We start from the raw sequence: 25,664 nt of genomic DNA on the forward strand, positions 1-25,664 counted from the left end.
TATATAGCATCAGAGAAGATAGCACCATTGCTTTAGTCCACAACTTCAGTAAATCTCACGAATGATACTGACTGAAAGAAGTAAGACATAAAGCAGTATGTATGGTTCTATTTATATATGAAAGTTAAAAGCAAACAATATAAGGTATTGGAAGTCAGAATATTGTTACTTTTATTGTAGTTCTACATGTAGTTATGTTTTCTGTATGTCTGTTTCAATTAAAAGGAAGATCTTGCCAGCTGAGGTGCCTGAGCCTCCAGCATTGGGAAACGGTCTACTCATTGGTTGATAAAAAGAATTTACCGACAACAGTATAGGTTTGAAAAAGGAAAGTTTATTAGAAAGAAAGAGTACTGCAGAAGAGTGCAGGGTGCTGGAAGTGCCACAGTGGATTTTTCCTTAGGGGTATTTATGGACCTTAAAGCTTGAGAGTAATTTGGACCATATAAGCCAGGTAGGTCATGATAAATGATTAGTAGATGGTTTTGCCACGTTGGCCAGGCTGGTCTCAAACTCCTGACCTCGGGTGATCCACCTCCCTCAGCCTCCCAAAGTTCTGGGATTACAGGGGTGAGCCATTGTGCCCTGCCTAAAGTGCCTTTTAAAATGTAAAAGAGTTGGTGCAAGACAGAGGAATCCATGGAGCTATGAAATGAGTGAAATTCAGGGAGAGAAGGAAGAGTCAAAGCATATTAAAAGATGATAACCCCAGCAAATATAGATTTGCTGTCTAAATTTATATTGTATATGGTATAAAATACTTAGAGAATTTAATTTTAAGAAAAATTATTTTTTAAAAGTCCCTGGTTGGAAAGATACCCTCCTTTTGTTCCCAGTTGATGGGCAGAAGCAAAAGCAAATCATTCAGCCTAGGACTAAATAATAATGAAAGATAAAATTACTGGAATATGTAGTCCACAAAAAAAATTTCAATGCTCATGAATGAGAATCAGAAACAATGGATAGTAAGAATAGATCTGCAAAGACTTCAAATATTGGAATGAAAGGAAACAAAAAATATATAAGTTTAAAGAAAAATAAGTAGCTTGGAAATATAATCAGGACAGATTTATAAAGAACCAAATAGAACTTCTAGAAATGAAAGCATAAATTTAAACACTTAATAGCTGTATAAAACAGATTAGATATAATTGAAGAGAGATTAATGAATCTGAAGCTCTTTCAATAGAACTTTTTGAGATGATGGAAATGTTCTATAATCTGCTCTGTCTAGTGTGGTAGCTACTAGCACTTGAAATGTGGCTAATGTAACTATGAAAGTACATTTTTTTATTAGAATTAATTTGGGTAATGGCTACCTTATTAGGTAGTCTAAGAGGATCTAATATTATTGATAACAGATTATTAATGTCAGCTGTAATTCAAAAACAGAAGACAATGTTAATAGTTTAAGATTTCCACCCAAATAGCATCATGAGTTTATACACTGACATAATTTTCTACTCCAGTAGATGAAATAGAAAAAACAAAACCAGAAAGCAGTGGCAGCTTTACAAAGAAAGCAAATGTCTGTGTGGGTGAAAAATGCAACAAAAATACTTAGAAAATACTGTGTAGATCTGAAGCCATGTTCTTGCTGTATTCCAGCTCATTTTTCATTCTGGAGAATGAAAAAAATGATGTCAGTTACTTCCTGGGCCACAGCTTTAAGCAAGCTGTGGTACTACACAGTGACAAGGATTTAGATACTGGTTTTGCAACCAGAAGACTGGAACTGTAATTGTCCTAATACCAACACAGAAATGGAACTTGAAAGGTCCATTATAGGACCTTGTTCTATACTGGTGGCCCTGTACAATAAAGGCATATGTAAAACTGCTCCGTATTTGTGATTAGGCACTCAGACATTTGTTGAACAAATGAATGGATATGTATGGAGGGTAACCATGTTATTTCAGAATGAGTCTGCAAATCAAAAGTCCTAAATACTGAAGTGTAATGCTAAGAAAGCATCTAACAAAATGGAATAGAAACTTACTTTAAGTTGAAATAGATTTATTAAATAGTCTGAAATATGCTACAAAAGAAAATCAATATATTTAGGATGCTCAAGGAAATAAAGGTATAAATTCAATTAAAACTGTGGGAGAAATAAAATAAACGAAGCAGTAATGAAGCAGTGGAAATAGAAATCTTGGAAATGAAAAATCTTAGTTGTTGATATAAAAGACACAACAGACTTGATGTACTCTAGACTGGAAATAATTGAAGACAAAATTGGGGACATAGAAAATGGAGCTGAGAAGTTCCCTCAGCATGACACAGATTTATGAAAAGCAGTAAAGAATCAGCGAGAATATAATACAGAGTAACAAGTTCTAAGATGCATGTAATGGGAAGGCAACTCTGAAAGTAGAGAAGCAATATTTACAGATAACATAGGGGAAAGAAAACATTTGAGAACTGATCGAGGATAGGTTTTCAGATTGAAAGTGAAGTCTCTATCATGTAGGATAAACAAAGGTATACGTTTAAAGGTAAATTTAAATTAAATTTAAAAGGTATGTTTTAATTGATACTGTTCTGCAGCTTTGCTTCAATGCATAAATGATAAACAAAGGTACAAATTTAAAGGTAAATTTATTCCTTTGTTTATCATCATTTATGTATTGAAGCAAAATTACAGAACCGTATCAAAAATCAGCAGGAAGAGAAAACAGACTGTCTGTTAAGGATTGATAGTTAGACTGACAGCTAATTTTTTTCCAGCCAGAATAGTTGCAGGAAAAAGTGGAGACACAGCACCGGAGTGCTGAGGGAAAATAACTGTCAATCTGGTCTTAAAGTTTTATACTCAGGCACTCAAATATTTACAATAAGGAAGAAATATAGATATTTTAAGGAATGGAAAGCTGAGGAGTTTACCATTCATAGACTGTTTTTGATCCTTGCATGGTGTGGAGGTTAGGGATGCTGACCCCCTGTGCAGTGAAAAATCTGCATATAACTTTTGATTCCCCCAAAATTTGACTACCAACAAATAGCCTACTGTTGACCAGAAGACTTTCTGATAACATAGTCAATTAACATATATTTTGTATATGTATTACATACTGTATTATTACAGTGAAGTAAGCTAGAGAAAAGAAAATGTTATTAAAATCATAAGAGAAAATATATTATTCATTAAGTGGAAGTGGGTCATTGTAAAGATCTTCATTTTTATCTTCACATTGAATAGACTGAGGAAGAGGAGGAGGAGTTCTTTCGGGTGGCAGAGGCAGAAGAAAAACCCACATATAAGTTGATTTATACAGTTCAAATCTGTGTTGTTCAAGGGCCGACTGTACTTAACCAAGAAGAAAAGTTAACCCAGAAGACGGATGCCACAGATTGCATTCCTGGAAAGCAGGCTTTTGAGACAGAGATAAGTGTGTAGGAAGTTGACTAGATAGTGATCTTGGGATCAACAGTAGAGATAAGAAGGAAACAAGATTGAGCAGAAGTTGAGTTGCAGCAGTTTCAAGGAGATCCTCAGCCACCTCTGTGGGAATCTGTGAAACTCGGAGGTCTTTAGTGTTGACCTACCTTGGAATGAAGGTCTTGGATTTTTATACACTTTTGTAGATCACCGCAGGAGGGCTAAGGTGGCTCTCTTTAGCTGTGGTAATCCTGAAGAGGCCAATAGTAAAGCGTTGTCTGCTGGCAGCATGCCGCTCCGGCAGCATGCCCCACAGTGGAAGAAAACGTCCTTCCTTCTTAAAGAGGGAATCTACAATAGCACATTGCAGGATCCATTACAGAAGATGTGGTATACGGAAAACAGCAATGAGTTTAGAAAGAGGTGAACTGTGTTACCCATATTAATGTTTGATAGTAAAACATTAATTGAGATTGAAAGGGAATGGTGATTAAGATATTGGCCAAGATAGATGCGGTAAATATAAACAAAATGAAAACACTTTTGGCAACTTTAATTAAGCTAGATAGAATTCAAGGAGAAAATGTCAGCAGGGCAGAGATTTTTATATACTGATGTAGTCTTTAGTGAGGTTATATTGTTTTCAACTTTTGGACCAAAGAACATATCATTGAGATACAGAGTATAAACTTTTCAAAAACTTAAGGATAAATTAATAAAAATGCATATATAATGTACCTCCCAAAATTATTTAATTGCTGGTTTCTCTTGGGTAGTTGCTGCATAAATATCTGTCTACTTATTTATTTACATTTAGAAAAGCATATATGTATACAAACAGCTTTATACTTACAATTTAATATATTTAACTGTAGTATTCTGTGTAGCCGTGCCATAATTTAGTCAATTTTCAACAATTAATATTTTTTCTAATTTTTAACTAATCATCCTACACTGACTATCCTAGAAATAAATCTTCAGGTTATAGATTGTCATAATTTTGTATATGTGCTTTACTATGTTTAGAAAGCTGTCTACATTATTTGTTACTTTGGATCTGAAGGAAAAAACTATTGCATTCTTTGTAATATTTCATCTGCTAAAAGAAAAATACTTGGGCAAATGAATCTACATTTTAATAATGTTATTTTTACGTTATTTTAGCCTTACGAAGGATGAATCCAAAAGGCCAAAGTATAAAGAGCTTCTGGTGAGTGTGGTACTGTGGGGATTGTAGATACATCCTTACCTCCGGAACTCTCTTAACATGCTGGTTCACTAAGCAAGCAGTGGACCTCTCTGTCATAAACAAACACCTCAACTTTATTGCATGTTTTTTTGTTGTTGTTGTTAATGTTTTTAAACAATGATTTGGAAACAGCAAATTTGTAGTTATAATTTTTCTACTAATACTAGCTAAATTCTCATGGAAAATTTTGGTCTTAACATGTTATAAAAATTACCCCACAAGAATTCTGACTTTCACTTTATGAAGCCATTTTCCACTGCATAGTCTATGTATATGTGATGCATCCATAAGAAAAAAGTTAGTGAAAAGTTTGTGTATTCTGCCTTCATAAAAACTTGCACGCAAATTTACATCATACAGCCTATTCCCATTTCTTTGAAAGTTCTCATTCATCTCATGGAACCTGGGTGTTTTAAGCAGTCTACTGGGTGTGGCATTGGTCTGGGCGGTGGAGATTGTATTGTGATTTAATAATGTGGGAATATTTTAAGAAAAGATCCATTAGTTTGTCACATTTAACTAGCTCTCCAAGAATATTGTGTGAACATTATGATGTCACAGTATAGCAATGACTGTTAGTATACTTAGGCTATAAAAGAAAACTGTTGATAGAGATGGAGTTTTAAAAGGTGGGTTAGTGAAGCAGATACTGGGGCCCTGGTTCTGGAGAGTAAAGGGAAGAGGCTTCTAGGGCAAATTTCTCTTGGGCTTCTTTTGGAGAAGAGGTCAAAAGGATTACAACCTCTTTGTAAAAGGATTCTCCTGTCATGTGTGGGGGAAAGGGAGGTTGAGATTTATACTGGTGTCCCAAGAGGAATAGTTTTATTGTGAGTATTCACGTCATTCTTCTTAGCTCTCAGATGGTGTGGTGGAGGCTCCAGCTATGTTTTGTACCGAGTAACAACTTGGCTGTCTTCCTCAACAAACACTCCTTGGTATACAGATAAGCTTCCAGACCTCACTGCCAAGGTGGCATCTCCAAATCATTACCACGTATCCTCTCTAGGCATGTTCATGTCCATTAGCATATCTGAGTGGAATAAAGGCTGTACTTGCCTCTCTCAATTTGTGGTGTTGCAGTATTTCATCACAGCCATGTGTGGTTGGGAGGCTGGAGTTCTGTGTTCTGTAGAAATTGGAAAAAGTTCAGTGTGGGCTGTCATACAATCTTCTGACATTTTTTTCTTTCAATTTTCTTCCAGAAACATCCCTTTATTCTGATGTATGAAGAACGTACCGTTGAGGTCGCATGCTATGTTTGTAAAATCCTGGATCAAATGCCAGCTACTCCCAGCTCTCCCATGTATGTCGATTGATATTGCTGCTACATCAGACTCTAGAAAAAAGGGCTGAGAGGAAGCAAGACGTAAAGAATTTTCATCCTGTATCACAGTGTTTTTATTGCTCGCCCAGACACCATGTGCAATAAGATTGGTGTTCGTTTCCATCATGTCTGTATACTCCTGTCACCTAGAACGTGCATCCTTGTAATACCTGATTGATCACACGGTGTTAGTGCTGGTCAGAGAGACCTCATCCTGCTCTTTTGTGATGAACATATTCATGAAATGTGGAAGTCAGTACGATCAAGTTGTTGACTGTGATTAGATCACATCTTAAAATCATTTCTAGACTCAAAACCTGGAGACACAGCTACTGGAATGGTGTTTTGGCAGACTTCCAAATCCTGGAAGGACACGGTGATGGATATACTATGTCTGAACATAGAGACTCGGGCTTGAGTGAGAAGAGCTTGCACAGCCAACGAGACACATTGCCTTCTGGAGCTGGGAGACAAAGGAGGAATTTACTTTCTTCACCAAGTGCAATAGATTTACTGATGTGATATTCTGTTGCTTTACAGTTACAGTCGATGTTTGGGGATCGATGTGCTCAGCCAAATTTCCTGTTTGAAATATCATGTTAAATTAGAATGAATTTATCTTTACCAAAAACCATGTTGCGTTCAAAGAGGTGAACATTAAAATATTGAGACAGGACAGAATGTGTTCTTTTCTCCTTTACCAGTCCTTCTACTGTTCATTGGGAAGACTCAGGAGTCTGCCACTTGTCAAAGAAGGTGCTGATCCCTAAGAATTTTTCATTCTCAGAATTCGGTGTGCTGCCAACTTGATGTTCCACCTGCCACAAACCACCAGGACTGAAAGAAGAAAAAAGTACAGAAAGCAAAGTTTACAGTTGTTTTTAATTCTAGTATTTTATCTGGAACAACTTGTAGCAGCTATATATTTCCCCTCGGTCCCAAGCCTGATACTTTAGCCATCATAACTCACTAACAGGGAGAAGTAGCTAGAAGCAATGTGCCTTGATTGATTAGATAAAGATTTCTAGTAGGCAGCAAAAGACCAAATCTCAGTTGTTTGCCTCTTGCCATCACTGGTCCAGGTCTTCAGTTTCCAAATCTCTTTCCCTTCCCCTATGGTCTATTGTTGCTATGTGACTTTTGCTTAATCCAATATTTTGCCTTTTTTTTTCTATATCAAAAAACCTTTATAATTACCAGGGATGTTCCTTACCAAGGATTTTTAGCCCCAAATCTCTCATATGCCCTAGTGTTTAAAAGGCTAAGAATAGTGGGGCCCAGCCTATGTGGTAGGTGATAAAGAGACATCTTTTCTAGAGACACATTGGACCAGATGAGGATCTGAAATGGTAGCCTTTATGTTCATCACCTGCTAGAGCCTCTCGTAGTTCACCGCCATTTCTTGGCATTAGAATTCTACTGGAAAAAAATACAAAAAGCGAAACAAAACCCTCAGCACTGTTCGAATAGGCCATTGAAGTATTGTGTGTATCTTCACTTCCCCATTAGCCAGGTTCCCATTAGGTTTTGCTCAGGCCTCCCTGGCACTGAACCTTAGGCTTTGTATGACAATGAAGCAGCACTGAGTGGTTCAAGCACACTGGAATATAAAACAGCCATGGTCTGAGATGCAGGTGACGCCATTACAGAACCAAATTGTGGCAGGCATTGCCGTGTCTCCTCTCAAGAGTGTGACGGTCATAAATACTAGAAAACAATAAAGGGAGAATGGTGCTGTTAAAGTCACATCCCTGTAAATTGCAGAATTCAGAAGTGATTATCTCTTTGGTCTACTTGCCTCATTTCCCTATCTTCTCCCCCCACAGCATCCTAAACTTTAGACTTCCCACTGTTTTGAAAGGAGACATTGCTTGATGTCTCCCTTCCACCACAGCAAGCCATCATCCTCCATTGCTCCCGGGACTCAAGAGGAATCTGTTTCTCTGCTGTCAACTTCCCGTCTGGCTCAGCATAGGGTCACTTTGCCATTATGCAAATGGAGATAAAAGCAATTCTGACAGTCCAGGAGCTAATCTGACCGTTCTATTGTGTGGATGACCACATAAAAAGGCAATTTTAGTGTATTAATCATAGATTATTATAAACTATAAACTTAAGGGCAAGGAGTTTATTACAATGTATCTTTATTAAAAGGGTGTATAGTGTTCACAAACTGTGAAAATAGTGTAAGAACTGTACATTGTGAGCTCTGGTTATTTTTCTCTTGTACCATAGAAAAATGTATAAAAATTATCAAAAAGCTAATGTGCAGGGATATTGCCTTATTTGTCTGTAAAAAATGGAGCTCAGTAACATAACTGCTTCTTGGAGCTTTGGAATATTTTATCCTGTATTCTTGTTTGAATTCCTCCTCTATTTAAGATATATACATGGAATCGAAGTGTTTATGTAATAGTTCTATCCTTTTGCCTGCAGGTCAGTTGTAATAAATCTAGGATGTGATGATGACTTTGTAATTTGATTTTCTGAAATCAGACCCTGAGAGGGGAAAATCAGGTAAATTACATTAAATTATCTGCATTTCACACTGGGGAAAATTACCTCCTTTTGAAAGTGTGTTATGGCTGCTTTCTCTTTCTTCCTTCCCCTGGCTACCCTTTTTGCTTAGCCTTCTTGAAACCACAGATGTATATGTTAAGCATAACTCTGCTTGAACAGGTGTAACACAGTCTCTGAGTTTCTTTGTTGGTTGTCCTGACCTGCCCCAGCTTTCTTAATGCTAAAGGAAGTGGGTACAGTTCTTCAACCTGTGTCATACAACTTGTAAGTCTATCTGGGCCCCGCGCATGGTTTCCAGCCATGCTTTCTGCTCTTAATGCTACAGCTGCCAGGTGAGCATTAGATGTCAGGTTAGATAGCAGGTTGGAATCACTCACTGTTACCTTAGAAGGGTAGAGAGGATTGTGGGTAAAAGACCTCTGGGGGTTACAACTGGGAATTTTATGGATGAGAGGACGATGGAAGTGAACAAAGAGCCATGGGAACCTGGAAACTTGGAGAAAAGCATTTTGCAGCTCCAGCACTGAATATATCTGCTGTAGTCTATCACCTACCAGTGACTGATAATAATAGACTCATTGATCATATGGTAATTCAGCACTTCAGCCTTTTCTTGTGCCTGCTCCTAACTGAATCTCAGATACTATTAGAGAGCCAGATGTGGTATCAAACATTTCCCTGAGAGGGGTGTGAAAGCAGGAATTCTGGCCTCTCCAGCTAAGCCTCGGCTGCTAAGGGAAAGGGTACCTATTGGGTTTCAAGACTGAGTGGCATGAGAGAGACCACACACTCCATGTTTCATAGGACACTGCCTTGTATTTCTTCATTTCATTTGATTCCAAATGCATTCCACTAAAATCAGGTGGCTGTATCCCCTTTTAGATATAAGAAAACCAAAGTTCAGAGAAATGAAGTTCTGGCCCAAATAACAGTAGGGAGCAGAGCTGACATTCAAATTCAAGGCTGTAACACATTGCCTAAGAAGTTACATTAATTTAAAAACACTGCCATTAAAGAAGTGTTGTGGAGTTGAGAAGTAGAATGAATATAGTTGGGGATATTCTGTTCATAAACCTGACCAGGGCCTGCTTTGTTGATTTGGAAATGAGTTGAAGGCAGAGGTTCTGGGGGCCACAGTGGGGCTTAGTGATCCAAAGGCAGCTGTGTAATTACCTTAGAATTAACTAGAGGAACTCTAGGTTGTAATTCCTAAGTGTGACACCTGAGAATTCAGTGTCATGGACTGAATGTCACCATTAGCTTGATAACGTGGCAGTCACTGAGAATGAGTAAAGCGCCCCTTCGTTTATTTATATATTTTATTTTTTTTGAGATGGTGTTTTACTCTTGTTGCCCAGGCTGGAGTGCAATGGTGCAATCTTGGCTCACTGCAACCTCTGCCTCCTGGGTTCAAGCAGTTCTGCCTCAGCCTCTCGAGTAGCTGGGATTACAGGTGCCTGCCACTACCCCCAGCTATTTAAAAAAAAATTTTTTTTGTATTTTTAGTAGAGACGGGATTTTGCCATGTTGGCCAGGCTGATCTCAAACTCCTGACCTTAAGTGATCTGCCCGCCTCAGCCTCCCAAAGTGCTGGGATTATAGGTGGGCGTCACCATGCCCAGCTGCCCTTTCATTTATTGATTCGATCCAACCGTCTTGGCTCAGGAGGATGGAGAAAGGACACATAAAGTCTTGAAAATACCTTGGGACACTGGTTACCTGTCTTGGCAGTGTGTAGTGATTATATGACTCCATCTCTTGGCCAAGGCTGTATGCTATGCACCAGTCACATCCATTGTACCTGGGCTTATTGCTTGGGATTTGAGGGACACTGAATTCAAAGACTTGGTCTTAAAATTACTGGCTTGCTTTTATATACCTCATTAAGTGGTTGAGGGAAAATGTAATCAGTGGTAATAACTCTTAAGGTGAACTTAAGAACCACATGTCATGGAAAGTGGATACTAGACGACATCATATAAAACATCTGTGGAATGGGAAACAGCTTGTCCTCCGGAAATTTACTACCGACTGGAGTTATCTTTATTTTTTGGTTCTTCCCATCTTTTGGATAAATGAATGTCCAGAAATTCTCATCTCAAACCTTGAAATCATAAGGATAGTGATTTGGTATCTGCTTTTGATACTGTTTTTTTTTTTGTTTTTCTGATATGCCAAAATGTATTTATACATCTTAAATGTAAAATGTAGTCCTGCTGTTGAAAACTTGTTAACCCATATAGCATATAGTCATAATTTCAGTGATTGTAATGCATAATGAATCAAATTTTTGTCTGCATTTGAAATTTCTATCTACATAGGCATTTTGCTAAAGAACTGTGTATTAAGACTTCCAGTTTTTCCTAGTACTTATACAGATTTAATGTGAACACTACTCTTTAAGGTAGACAGGGAGAGCATTTTGTTGCTTCAGCCCTACACATGGGTAACAGTACTAAATAAGTAATTTACCTAAGGTAATACATCAAGAGGGTATATAGAGCCCAGGTCTCTTGATGGCTTGTTAGAATTTTTTCTTTCTTTTTTCTTTTTTGTGACAGGGTCTCACTCTGTTGCTCAGGCTGGAGTGTAGTGGTGCGATCTCTGCTCACTGAAGCCTCCGCCTCTTGGGTTCAAGCAATTCTCCTGCCTCAGCCTCCCAAGTAGCTGGGATTATAGGCACCCACCACCACACCTGGCTAATTTTTTGTATTTTTAATAGAGACGGGGTTTCACCACATTGGTCAGGCTGATCCCGAACTCCTGACCTCAAGTGATCCACTTGCCTTGTCTTCCCAAAGTGATGGGATTACAGGCGTGAGCCACCACATCTATCTTAATAGGATTCCTATGAAACTATGCTTCCTGTTTGACAAGGTGGTGAATTACAAGGTTTAAAAGCAAAGGCTTGTTTCTTACATACTCAGTCATAAAAAGGAATGAAGTAATGGCATTCGCAGCAACCTGGATGGAATTGGAGGCCATTATTCTAAATGAAGTAACTTAGGAATGGAAAACCAAACATCATATATTCTCACACTTAAGTGGGAGCTAAGCTATGAGGATGAAAAGGCATAAGAATGATACAATGGACTTTGGGGACTTGGAGGAAAGGGGAAATGATGGGAGTGGGGTGGGGGATAAAAGATCACAAACTAAGTAAGGTGTACACTGCTCTAGTGATGAGTGCACCAGAATCCCACAGATCACCACTAAATAACTTATTAGTGTAACCAAACACCACCTGTTTCCCAAAAACCTATTGAAATAAAAAAAATAAAAATAAAAATTTGTTAATTGTGGAAAAAAAGAATAGGGCATCAGTCTGAAAAGGTAGATAGAGTCATATAGGAAATTGTGCATTGTGTCAATAATGTTGAACTCTAAGTGCCGGAGAACCATATGGAACTTTAAGCAAGGAGATTGTTTGATCTGACTTGTATTTTAGACAATTCATTTCAGTGACCCTGTAGCCTAAAATGAAAGTGGGGAGGCTTGGATGCCAATTAGAAAACTTGTAATATTCTAGGCAAAAAAGAAAAAAAAAGTTAAGAGAGGTAAAGTGGTAGAACTGGGAAGGGAGAAAAGAGAATTTTATGAGATAGTTTATCAGTTCCCAATCAAAAGTGTGGGGTAAAGAGCCCTGGAATAATGTTTTCTGGTTTGAGTGGTTTGGGTTGTTTTATAACATCTGTTGCACCATGCATAATCTTTCATGGTTTACCAAATCTGTTTTGCTCTTCTATGCCTTCTTGTTGCATAAGCTGATTCTTTTTGTCTGGAATTCTTTTTTTTTTTTTAACTTGCCTTTTGAAAGCACCTACTCATCTTTTAAGACCTAGGTTAAATGTCAGACACTTCAGGAAGCCTTTCCCAATTCTTTTCTTTGAGATCAAGAGAACAGAATATGTATTTCTACATATATCTATGTTACATTTGATCATGTTGAGTTATGGTCAAGTTATTGAACTAAAGAGCTGCTGCCCAGCAAAATAAACTACCATCCGAGTGAAAAGACACCTAAGGAATAGAAGAAAATTTTCGCAATCTATCCATCTGACAAAGGTTTAATATCCAGAGTCTACAGGTAACTTAAACAAATTTACAGAAAAAGAAACAACTCTTAAAAAGTGGGCAAAAGACATGAACAGGCACTTTTCAAAAGGAGACATACGTGTGGCCAACAAACATGAAAAAAAGCTCAATGTTGTTGATGATTACAGAAATGCAAATCAAAACCACAATGAGACACTATCTCACACCAGTCAAAATGTGTTTATTAAAAAGTCAAAAAAAAAAAAAAAAACCCCAGCAGATTAACCATTGTGGAAGACAGTGTGGTGATTCCTCAAAAACCTAGAGGCAGAAATACCTGTAGACTTGGATAAAGAAAATGTGGTACATATACAACATGAAATACTATGCAGCCTTAAAAAGAAATAAGATCATGTCCTTTGCAGGGACATGGATGGAGTTGGAAGCTGTTATCTGTAGTAAACTAATGCAGGGACAGAAAACCAAACACCACTACTTAGGAGCTGAATGATGAAAACACATGCACATATCAGGGGAACAACACACATTGGGGCTGTCGGGTGTGATGGGGGAGGGAGAGCATCAGGAAGAATAGCTAATGGATGCTGGAATTAATACCTAGGTTGATGGATAATCTGTGAAGCAGACCACCATGGCATATGTTTACCTATGTAACAAACCTTCACATAACTGCACATGTACCCATGAACTTAAAAGTTGAAAAAAATCACAAATGCACAAGATACCATGAGTGAAAATTAGCAGAGCAAATAAGCAGTAAGAGTTACTTGAATTGTCAGATGCAGAATATAAAATGAATGTTTAATATGTTAAAATAAAAGGTAAGCTGGTCTCAAACTCCTGACCTCAAGTGATCTGCCTGCCTTGGCCTCCCAAAATGCTGGGATTACAGGCATCAGCCACTGTGCCCAGCCATTAATTTTTTTTTTTAGATTGTTCACTGTTGGTATATAGAAATGCTACTAATTTTTGTATGTTGATTTTGTATGAATTACTTTGTCAGCTATAATGGTTTTTTAGTTTAGGTTTTTCTAAATATAGGATCACGTTGTCTGCAAAGGAAGATAATTTGACTTCTTCCTTTCCAGTTAGGATGTGGTTCATTTCTTTCACTTGCCTAATTGCCCTGTCTAGGATTTCCAATATTATGTTGAGTAAAAGTGGTGGAAGTGGGCATCTTTGTCATGTTCCAGACCTTAAAAGAAAGCCTTTTAATTTTCCCCATTCAGTGTTATATTAACTATGGATTTGTCATATATGACTTCTACTGTTTTGAGGTATGTTCCTTTTATATACCCAGTTTGTTGCATATTTTTGTTATGAAGGAACATTGAATTTTATCAAACACTTTTTCATCATCAATTGAAATAATCATATGGTTTTTGTTCTTGATTCCTATAAAGTGATATGTATTTGAGTTTCGGTTCTAGTTTTATATTTTCTGAAAAAGCCATATCTATAATATTTTGGGATTTTTCCCCTTAATCTTTTTTTTTTTTTTTTTTTTTTTTGAGATGGAGTTTCGCTCTTGTTACCCAGGCTGGAGTGCAATGGCGCAATCTCAGCTCACCACAACCTCTGCCTCCTGGGTTCAGGCAATTCTCCTGCCTCAGCCTCCGGAGTAGCTGAGATTACAGGCATGCGCCACCATGCCCAGCTAACTTTTTGTATTTTTAGTAGAGACGGGGTTTCACCATGTTGACCAGGATGGTCTCGATCTCTTGACCTCATGATCCACCTGCCTCGGCCTCCCAAAGTGCTGGGATTACAGGCGTGAGCTACCGCGCCCGGCCCATATTGCTTTTTATAGATGTATAATCTTTAATTATATGTTCTTTTGAAAAAAATCTACTTTTCCATTGATGAACACTTTGGTTATTTCCAGATTTTTCTCTAGTGAATGATACTACTATGAACTTTCTTGTATATGTGTCCTGTTTTACAATTGTCAGAGTTTCTTTTGATATAGGAAACTCTGCTGCTGTATAGTCAAATTGCTGGATCATATAGCATGTGAATGTTCAACTTTAAAAGGTAATGCCTAACTGTTTCCCAAATGATTTATTCTCCAGATCTTCCCCAATATTTTGTATCTCAGACTTTTAAGTTCTTCCCAATTGATGTCGTTTAAAATAGTATTGCATTGTGATTTTGATACGATTTTCCCTGATCACTAATGGTGAGCAGCCTATATATGGGTATTGGCCAGATATGTTTCCTCACTCAAGTTTCTGCTCATCTTCCCATTAGGTAACTTATCCTTCCCTTATTGGTTTGTTGTTGTCATTCACTTATTATTGATCCAAATTATTCATGGACGTTATTGAAAATACCTTCTCGTAACTTATCTTTTCATGTTTTTGAAGATATGTTTTGAGGAACAATAGTTATGAACACCAGTTATTCAGACATTAGTACTTTTAAAAATTGACAGATCTTGTATCTTATTAAAAGATAAGATTTTAGTACTAAGGTTTAAAAATATTTACCCCATATTTTATTTGTTTTACATTTTTAAAATTTCAACTTTTATTTTAGATCCAAGGGGTATATGTGCACATTTGTTACATGGGTACATTGGATGACACTGAGATTTGGGGTACAAATGGTCCTGTAACCTACATAGTGAGCACTGTACCCAATAGGTAGTTTTTCAGCCCTTGCCCTAACCATTAGTCCTCTGCCTGCTGTCCCCATCTTTTTGTCCATGTGTACTCAATGCTCCGCTTTCGTTCCTGCATTAATTTTCTTAGGATAATGTCCTCCAGCTGCTTCTATGTTCTTACAAAGCACCTGATTTTATTATTTTTATGGCTATGTAGTGTTTCATGGTGATATAGGTACCACATTTCCTCTCTCCAATCCACCCTTGATGGGCACTTAGTTTGATTCTATGTCTTTGCTTTGTGAATAATACTGCAATGAACATACGAGTGAGTAAGTCGTTTTGGTAGAAGGGTTTATTTTCTTTTGAGTATATACCCAGTAATGGGATTGCTGGGTTGAATGGTAGTTCTGTTTTAAGTTCTTTGAGATATTGCCAAACTGCTTATTTATTTATTTATATTTTGGGGGGGGTACCAAATTTCTTTATTTGAAGGAATGGTACAAAGAACTTAAGTGGATGTTTTGGTACAACTTATAGAAAAGGTAAAGGAAACCCCAATATGCACGCACTGCCTTGGTGACCAGGGAAGTCACCCCGTGGCTATGGGGAAATTAGCCTAAGGCTTAGCTTTCATTATCACTGTCTCCCATGGTGTGCTTGCCAAAGAGATATTCTGCCAAGCCAGATTGGCGTGCTCCCATCTTGCGCAAGTTGGTCACGTGGTCACCCAATTCTTTGATGGATTTCACCTGCTCATTCAGGTAATGTGTCTCAATGAAATCACAGAAATGGGGCTCATTTTTGTCAGTGGCCAGTTTGTGCAGGTCCAGTAGTGACTGATTCACATTTTTTTCCAAATGTAATGCACACTCCATCGCATTCAGCCCCCTCTCCCGGTCGTCATGGTCTGATTTCTGGATATCCTGAAGGAAGATGTGGCCACCTCATTTGTTCTGCAGCTTTCTCAGTTTCTCAGCATGTTCCCTCTCCTCATGAGACTGGTGAAGAAAGTACTTGGCAAAGTTCTTCAAAGCCACATCATCGTGGCCAAAGTAGTAAGACATGGACAAGTAAACACAGTAGGCGCAGAGCTCCATGTTGATTTGGCTGTTGATGGCGGTCTGTGAGTCCCGGTGGCAGTTCTGGCGCACCTGCGAGCAGGACACAGTAGTCATGACCGGGGCTAAGGAGAGGCGGAGGCGCGGTGGCGGTGGCTGCGGGCGCTGGAGCCGCGGCGGGGACCTTGGGGCGGTCCGAGGGCGCGGTGTGCAGGTGACTGAGGGCTGGATGTGGGTGGCCGGTCGGGGTGGGGGACGAGCGCCGGTTCTGTCCAAGCGCTGTTGAAGCAGGAAACTGCAGGGACTCCCAGGGAAGAACTTCTGGCCAAAACTGTTTTTTTTTTTTTTTTTTTTTTTTTTTTTTAAATAAAGAGACCGGGTTTCACCATGTTGGCCAGGCTGATCTCGAACACCTGACCTCAAGTGATCCACCCGCCTCGGCCTCCCAAAGTGCTGGGATTACAGGCGTGAGCCATCGCGCCTGGCCCAAACTGCTTTTTAAAGGGGCTGAACTAATTCACATTCCCACCAACAGTGAATAAACGTTTCCTTTCCTCCACAGCTTCATCACCATCTGTTATTTTTTGACTTTTTAATAATAACCATGATGATTCATGTGGGATGATACCTCATTGTGATTTTGATTGCATTTCTCTGATGTTAGCGATGTTGGGCATTTTTTTCATGTTTGCTGGCCACTTGTCTGTCTTTTCTGAAGAAGTGTCTGTTTATGTCTTTTGCCCACGTTTAAATGGGATTATTTGTTGTTTGCTTGTTGAATTGTTTAAGTTCTTTATAGAGTCTGGATATTAGACCTTTCTCAGATGCATAGTATGTGGAGATATTCTCCTGTTCTGTAGGTTGTGTGTTTAGTCTATCGATAGTTTATTTTGCTGTCCAGAAGCTCCTTAGTTTAATTAGGTCCCACTTGTCAATTTTTATTTTTGTCTCAATTGTTTTTGAGGACTTAGTTATAAATTCTTTTCCATGGCTGATGTCCAGCATGGTATATCCTAGGTTTTCTTCTAGGATTCTTAGTTTTGAGGTCTTATATTTAAATCTTGAATCCATCTTGAGTTAATTTTTGTATATGGTGAAAGGTAGGTGTTCAATTTTATTCTTTTGCATATGGGTAGCCAGTTATCTCAGCATCATTTATTGAATAGGGAGTCCTTTCCCCATTGCTTATTTTTGTTGACTTCCTTGAAAGTCAGATGGCTGTAGGTGTATGGCTTTATTTCTGGGTTAGCCGTCCTTTCCCATTTACCCTGTATTTTATACTAAGAGTTTTAAACTGTTATTCCTGAATTTAATTCCTCAGTCCATTTGGAATTGATTTTTGTAGATGGTCTGTGGTAAGAATTCAATTTCATTTTTTTCCATGTGATAATCATTTTTCTTGCTCAATTTATTAAACAATCAACCTCTCCTTTTCATACTGATCATGAAGTCCATATTTATGATATGAAAGTGTTCCTAACATGCGTGGATTTTTAGGATCTCAGTTTTATTTCATTGGCCAATTTATTTATCCCTGAACTAATACCACACTGTTTTTATTACAGCTCTATAACAAATCCTGGGGGGCGGAGGTTGCAGTGAGCTGAAATTGTGCCATTGCACTCCATTCTGGGCAACAAGAGCAAAACTCCATCTCAAAAACAAACAAACAAATACATAAATAAAATAAATCCTAATATCTGATCCCCTCTCTGCTTTTCTTATCAGGTATTTTGGTTATTCTTCACCCCCTTTTCTTTCATATGTATTTTAAAAATAGCTTTATTGAACTCTAATCCAAGAATTCAGCTGTTTAATGTATACAATTGAATAGTTTTTAGTATATTCAAAGATATGTGCCATCATTGCCACAATCAATTTTAGAGTGTTTTCAGTACCTCAAAAACAAAAAACAACAACAAAAAAACCCCACACCCTGACAAACTCTCTCACTCTAACCCTGCCCAATCCTAAGTAACTACTAATCTACCTTCCCTCTATAGATTTCCCTGCTCTGGACTTCTGCACAAATATGTGGACTTTATGGTTGGCTTCTTAATGGATTTTTAGAGTTTGTGTAAGTACCATATATTACGACTTTATTTCTTTTTATGACTACATAATATTCCATTGTATGAATATAACTATGACTAAATAATATTGCATTATATGAATATACCACATTTTTATCCATTTACTTGTTGCTTAACATTTGTGGTGGTGTTTCTACCTTTCAGCTATTATGAGTAATGCTGCTATGAATATTCATGTGCGGGTTTCTGTGTGGACATATGTTTTCATTTCTTACGAATATTCCTAGAAGTGGATTTTCTGGGCCATATGTTAACACTATGTGCAAACATGTGAGGGGCTGGCAGACTGTTTTCTAAAGCAGCTGGACCATTTCACATTCTCACTAGCAGTATATGAGAATTTTGATTTCTTTCCTTTTTTTTTGTTCTCCCTAAAAGAGTTTTATATTCTAAAAGTATAAAGAGCAAAACTCTTATGCTTATTATATCTTTGACTCATTTCGAGTTAACTTTGTATTTGGTGTAAGAAAAAAGAGACCAACTTCATTCTTTTGTATGTAGTTATCCAGTTATTCTTTCTCTGCTGAACAGTCTTGATACTTTTGCTGAAAATCAGTAGGCCACAGATGTATAAATTTATTTCTAGACTGTCAAATTTACTCTGTTTATTGATGTGTTCATTCTTGTACTAGTATCACATTGTCTTGATTACCACTGTTTTGCAGTAGGTTTTGAAACTGGGAAGTGTGAGTCATCCTCCTTTGTTATTTTTCAGGATTATTTAGTGTATTAGTCCATTTTCTGTTGCTATAAAGAGATACTTAAAGCTGGGTAATTCATAAAGAAAAGAGGTTTAATTGGCTCAAGGTTCTGCAGGCTGAACATAAAGGAAGCATAGTGCCAGCATCTGCTTCTGGTGAGGCCTTTAGAAGCTTATAATCTTGGCAGAAGGTGACAGGGAGCCAGCATATCCCATGGCAAGAGAAGAACAAGGGACAAAGGGAGAAGGAAAGTCTCAGACTTTTAAAAATAGCCAGATCTCATGTGAACTCAGAGCAAGAGCTCACTTATCACAAAGAGGATGGTGCCATGTTATTCATGAAGGATCCACCCTCATGATCCAATACCATCCACTAGGCCCCACCTCCAACATTAGAGATCACACTTCAACATGAAGTTTGGAGGAGGCACACTTCCAAACCATATAATTTTCTCCTGCTCCCCGCAAATCTCACGTCCTTTTCACATTGGAAAATACAATCATTCCTTCCCCAAAAGTTCTGCAAAATCATAACCCATTCTAGCATCAACCCACTCAAAAGTCCAAAGTCCAGAGTCTCATCTGAGACTCAAGTTGTTTCTTTTGTCTACGAACCTGTAAAGTCAAAACCAAATTATTTACTTCCCTCCTTCTTTCCCTCCCTCCCTCCTTCCTTCCCTCCCTCCCTCCTTCCTTCCCTCCCTTCCTCCTTCCTTCCTTCCTTTCCCTCCCTTCCTTCCTTCCTTCCTTCCTTCCTTCCTTCCTTCCTTCCTTCCTTCCTTCCTTCCTTCCTTCCTTCCTTCCTTCCTTCCCTCCCTCCCTCCCTCCCTCCTTCCTTCCTTTCTCACAGTATCACTCTGTCACCCATGCTGGAGTGAACTGGCACAATCAGCTCACTGCAGCCTTGACTTACCTGGGATCAACAGATCCTCCCACCTCAGCCTTCTGAGTAGCTAGGGCTATAGGCATGCACCACCACACCCAGTGTTTTTTGGGTTTTTTTTGAGAGAGGGGTTTTGCCATGTTGCCCAGGCTGGTCTTGAACTCCTGGCCTCAAGTGATTCTCCTTCCTTTGCCTCCCAAAGTGCTGGGATTATAGGTGTGAGCCAATGTGCCTGGCCCAGAATCATTTTCTTAATTTCATTTTCAGATGTTCACTGCAAATGTATAGAAATACAATTGATTTTTATATAGATACTATATCTTGCAAACTTGCTGAGTTCATTTATTAATTCTAATACTTTTTCAAAAAGTAGATTAATTCATATTTTCTACATACAAGATCATATTATCTGCAAATAAATATAGTTTTACTTCTTCCTTTTCTATTTTTTTTTTTTTTGAGATGAAGTATAGCTCTGTCACTCAGACTGTAGTGCATTGGTGCCATCTTGGCTCAATGCAACCTCCGCCGCCTGGGTTCAAGTGATTCTCCCACCTCAGCCTCCTGAGTAGCTGGGACTACAGGCATGCACTGCCACACCCAGCTAATTTTTGTATTTTTTGGTAGAGAGGGGCTTTCACCATGTCAGCCAGGCTGTTCTTAAACTGCTGACCTCAAGTTATCTGCCCACCTTGGCCTTCCAAAGTGCTAGGATTATAGTCATGAGTCACTGCATCTGGCTTTCCTTTCCTATTTGGATGTCTTTTATATCTTTTCCTTGCCAAATTTCTCTGGATAAAATCTCTGGTAAATATTAAATAAAGATGATGAGTGGACGTTCTTTTCTTGTTTCTGATCTAAGGGGTAAAACATTCAGTATATCATCATTAAGTATGATGTTCGCTGTGGGTTTTCATAGACTCTCTTTTTTTTTAGGTTGAAGAAACTATTCCTAGTTTCCTGTGTGTGTGTGTGTGTGTGTGTGTGTGTGTGTGTGTGTGTGTGTGTGTAATACCATAAAGCCATGCTGGATTTCGTGAAATGCTTTCTGTGCCTCCATTGGCATGATTGTGTGATTTTTATTTGTTCTATTGATATGTATGACATTAACTGATTTTCAGGTATTTAATAACTTACATTCCTGGAATAAATCCTAGTTAATCATGCTGTATAATTCTTATGTGTTGCTGGATTTGATTTGTTAGCATTTTGTCACTTTTTGTGTACGTATTCTTTTTCTAAAGCTTTTCATGTATTTTATTTATTTTTTATTTCTATTTTCTATTATACTTTAAGTTTTGGGGTACATGTGCAGAATGTGCAGGTTTGTTGCATAGGTATACACGTGCCTTGGTGGTTTGCTGCATCCATCCCCCTGGTCATCTACATTAGGTATTTCTTCTAATGCTCTCTCTCCCTAATCCCTTCACCCCCTGCTATCACTCTTCTAGCCCCACTACCCCCTCTGACAGGCCCCAGAGTGTGATGTTCCTTTCCCTGTGTCCATCTGTTCTCATTGTTCAACTCCCACTTATGAGTGAGAACATGTGGTGTTTGGTTTTCTGTTCTTGTGTCAGTTTGCTGAGAATGATGGGTTCCAGCTTCATCCATGTTCCTGCAAAGGACATGAACTCATCTTTTTTTATGGCTGCATAGTATTTCATGGTGTATATGTGCCACATTTTTCTTATCCAGTCTATCTTTGATGGACATTTGAGTTGGTTCCAAGTCTTTGCTATTGTAAACAGTGCTGCAATAAACATACGTGTGCATGTGTCTTTATAATAGAATATATTATAATCCTCTTGGTATATGCCCAATAATGGGATTGCTGGGTCAAATGGGATTTCTATTTCTAGATACTTGAAGGAGTTGACACACTGTCTTTCACAATGGTTGAACTAATTTACACTCCAACCAACAGTGTAGAAGCCTTCCTATTGAGAGAAGGTGTTCTCTTTCTGGGTCCACAAGTGGGTGTAGTTTTAAGGGCAAGAACTTCCCAGCACCATGCCCCCATCCCATCTCTCTCCATCTGGGAGATTTAATGGTTTCTGTTTTAATTTTTGAAGGCATGGGAAGGATCAAAAGTCAATCACTGCAGCGGAAGTTCTAAGCAACTCCTTTCATTGGCCAGAGGTCTAGGAGAAAGGTGGGGGTTCCTCCCAGGTTAAAAGTCCCCTTTTTCCACACCCCTTTGGACTCCATGTTTGGGTCCCCTTCCACGAACACTCCCTTTGTGGAAGCCGTTTTTCTCTCTTGGATATCCTCTTTGGAGTCCCCTTCCATACTCTTGTGGAAGCCTGTCTTCCTCTCCTAAACTCCATCTCTCTCTCTCTCTATTCCCTTCCACTCAGTGTGGAAGCTGTTTTCCTCTCCTGGATTCTATCTTTCTGGATTTCTCTCACTCAGTGTGAGAGTTAGCTGTTACTTTATTTCTCTACCTAAATAAATCACTTTCTGCAAACAACTTTTGAGTCTGGCATTTACGGCGCACTGTGCCATGGTCTCCTCTCCCAGTCTTGATGGCATGATAGACCAAGAACCTGGAGAAATGTCCTCTCAGGGGAATTGAGGACTTCCCCTGAACCCCTGAACCCCAACATTGCACTATTCTCCATATCCTCTCCAGCATCTGTTGTCTCCAGATTTTTTAATAATAGCCATTCTAACTGGTGTGAGATGGTATCTCAATGTGGTTTTGATTTGCATTTCTCTAATGATCGGTGATGATGAGCATTTTTTTCATATGTTTGTTGGCTGCATAAATATCTTCTTTTGAAAATGTCTGTTCATATCCTTTGCCCGCTTTATGAATGGGTTTGTTTTTTTTTCTTGTAAATTTGTTTAAGTTCTTTGTAGATTCTGGTTATTAGCCCTTTGTTAGATGGGTAGATTGCAAAAATTTTTCCCATTCTGTTGATTGCTGGTTCACTCTAATGATAGTTTCTTTAGCTGTGCAGAAGCTCTTAAGTTTAATTAGATCCCATTTGTCTATTTTGGCTTTTGTTGCCATTGCTTTTGGTGTTTTAGTCATGAAGTCCTTGCCTATGCCTACATCCTGAATGGTGTTGCTTAGGTTTTCTTCTAGGATATTTATGGTATTACGTCTTGTGTTCAAATCTTTAATCCACCTGGAGTTAATTTTTATATAAAGTGTAAGGAAGGGATCTAGTTTCAGCTTTCTGCATATGGCTAGCCAGTTTTTCCAACACCATTTATTAAGGAAGTCCTTTCCCCATTGCATGTTTTTGTCTGGTTTGTCAAAGATCAGATGGTTGTAGATGTGTGGCATTACTTCCAAGGCCTCTATTCTGTTCTATATCTCTGTTTTGGTACCAGTACCATGGTTTTCTTAATTACCGTAGCCTTGTAGAATAGTTTGAAGTCAGGTAGCATGATGCCTCCAGCTTCTTTTTTTTTTTTTTTTTGCTTAGGATTGTCTTGGCTATGTGGGCTCTCTTTCAGTTCCATATGAAGTTTAAGGTGGTTTTTCCAATTCTGTGAAGAAAGTCAATGGTAGCTTGATGGGGATACCATTGAATCTATAAATTACTGGCAGTATGGCTATTTTCATGATATTGATTCTTCCTAACCATGAGCATGGAATGATTTTCAATCTGTTTGTGTCCTCTCTTATTTCCTCGAGCAGTGGTTTGTAGTTCTCCTTGAAGAGGTCCTTCACATTCCTTATTGTTAGTATTACTAAGTATTTTATTCTCTTTGTAGCAATTCTGAATGGGTGTTCACTCATGATTTGACTCTCTGTTATTGGTGTATAATAATGCTTGTGATTTTTGCACACTGATTTTGTATCCTGAGAGTTTTCTGAAGTTGCTTATCAGCTTAAGGAGATTTGGGGCTGAGATGATGGGGTCTTCTAAATAAACAATCATGCCGCCTGTAAGTAGAGACAATTTGACTTCCTCTATTCCTAGTTGAGTACCCTTTATCTCTTTTTCTTGCCAGATCACCCTGGTCAGAACTTCCAATACTGTGTTAAATAGGAGTGGTGAGAAAGGGCATCCTTGTCTTGTGCCAGTTTTCAAAGGGAATGCTTCCAGTTTTTGCCCATTTAGTATGATATTGGCTGTGGGTTTGTCATAAATAGCTTTTCTTATTTTGAGATACATTCCATGGATACCTAGTTTATTGAGAGTTTTTAGCATAAAGCGCTGTTGAATTTTGTCAAAGGCCTTCTCTGCATCTATTGAGATAATCATGTGGTTTTTGTCTTTGGTTCTGTTTATGTGACGGATTACATTTATAGACTTGCAGATATTGAACCAGCCTTGCATCCTAGGGTGGTTCAAGCCAGCTTGCATCAAGCCAGCTTGATCATGGTGGATAAGCTTTTTGATGTGCTGTTGGATTCAGTGCCAGTATTTTGCTGAGGATTTTCGCATCAATGTTCATCATGGATATTGGCCTGAAGTTTTCTTTTTTAGTTGTGTCCCTTCCAGATTTTGGTATCAGGATGATGTTGGTCTCATAAAATGAGTTAGGGACGATTCTTTCTTTTTTTATTGCTTGGAATAGTTTCAGAAGGAATGGTACCAGCTCCTCTTTGTACGTCTGGTAGAATTTGGCTGTGAACCCGTCTGGTCTTGGACTGTTTTTGGTTGGTAGGCCATTAATTGTTGCCTCAACTTCAGACCTTGTTATTAGTCTATTCAGGGATTCAAAATAAATTGATGGAGGAATATTTGCCAAGCAAATGGAGAGGAAAAAAAAAAGCAGGGGTTGCAATCCTAGTCTCTAATAAAACAAACTTTAAACCAACAAAGATCAGAAGAGACAAAGAAGGACCTTACCTAATGGTAAAGAAATCAATGCAACAAGAAGAGCTAACCATTCTAAATATATATGCACCCAATACAGGAGCACCCAGATGCATAAAGCAAGTTCTTAATGACCTACAAAGAGACTTAGATTCCCACACAATAATAGTGGAAGACTTTAACACTCCACTGTCAATATTAGACAGATCAACAAGACAAAAAATTAACAAGGACAACCAGGACTTGAACTCAGATCTGGACCAAGTGGACCTAATCGACATTTACAGAACCTCCACCCTAAATCCACAGAATATACATTCTTCTCAGCACCACATTGCACTTACTCTAAAATTGACCATATAATTGGAAGTAAATCACTCCTCAGCAAATGCAAAAGAATGGAAATCATAACAGACAATCTCTCAGACCACAGTGCAATCAAATTAGAACTCAGGATTAAGAAACTCACTCAAAACTGCACAACTACATGGAAACAGAACAACCGGCTCCTAAATGACTACTGGATAAATGATGAATTGAAGGCAGAAATAAAGATGTTTTTTAAAACCAATGAGAATGAAGATACAACGTACCAGAATCTCTGGGACACATATAAGACAGTGTCTAGAGGGAAATTTATAGCACTATATACCCACATGAGAAGCGAGGAAAGATCTAAAATTGACACCCTCACATCACGATTAAAAGAACTTGAGAAGCAAGATCAAACAAATTCAAAAGCTAGCAGAAGACAAGAAATAACTAAGATTAGAGCAGAACTGAAGAAGATAGAGACACAAAAAAACCCTTCAAAAAATCAATAAATCCAGGAGCGGGTTTTTTTTTTTTTTTTTTTAAAAGATGAACAAAATAGATAGACCACTAGCCAGACTAATAAAAAAGAAAAGAGAAGAATTGAATAGATGCAATAAAAAAGTGATAAAGGGGACATCACCACCGATTCCACAGAAATGCAAACTACCATCAGAGATTACTACAAACACCTCTAT

At 38.3% G+C, this 25,664-nt stretch overlaps 1 protein-coding gene and 1 pseudogene across 4 annotated transcripts in view; one reads left to right on the forward strand and one right to left on the reverse strand.

Annotated features, from left to right (window-relative positions):
- Nucleotides 1-8,424, forward strand: part of MAP2K4 (mitogen-activated protein kinase kinase 4) — a 124,673-nt gene extending 116,249 nt beyond the window's left edge. For all 4 annotated transcript variants that reach the window (XM_008996498.5, XM_002747899.7, XM_078373063.1 and 1 more), the window contains 2 exons: nt 4,547-4,592; nt 5,834-8,424. In XM_008996498.5, the coding sequence (XP_008994746.1) occupies nt 4,547-4,592; nt 5,834-5,947 (160 nt within the window). In that variant the 3' untranslated portion in view covers nt 5,948-8,424. The remainder of the gene's footprint in view (nt 1-4,546; nt 4,593-5,833) is intronic.
- Nucleotides 8,425-15,612: 7,188 nt separating this feature from the next.
- LOC100391213 (ferritin heavy chain pseudogene) lies at nt 15,613-16,314 on the reverse strand (annotated as a pseudogene).
- Between the last annotated feature and the right edge of the window lie 9,350 nt (nt 16,315-25,664).

The sequence above is a fragment of the Callithrix jacchus genome, chromosome 5 (genome assembly GCF_049354715.1).
Source record: "Callithrix jacchus isolate 240 chromosome 5, calJac240_pri, whole genome shotgun sequence".
In the NCBI taxonomy this organism is placed as follows: Eukaryota; Metazoa; Chordata; class Mammalia; order Primates; family Cebidae; genus Callithrix; species Callithrix jacchus.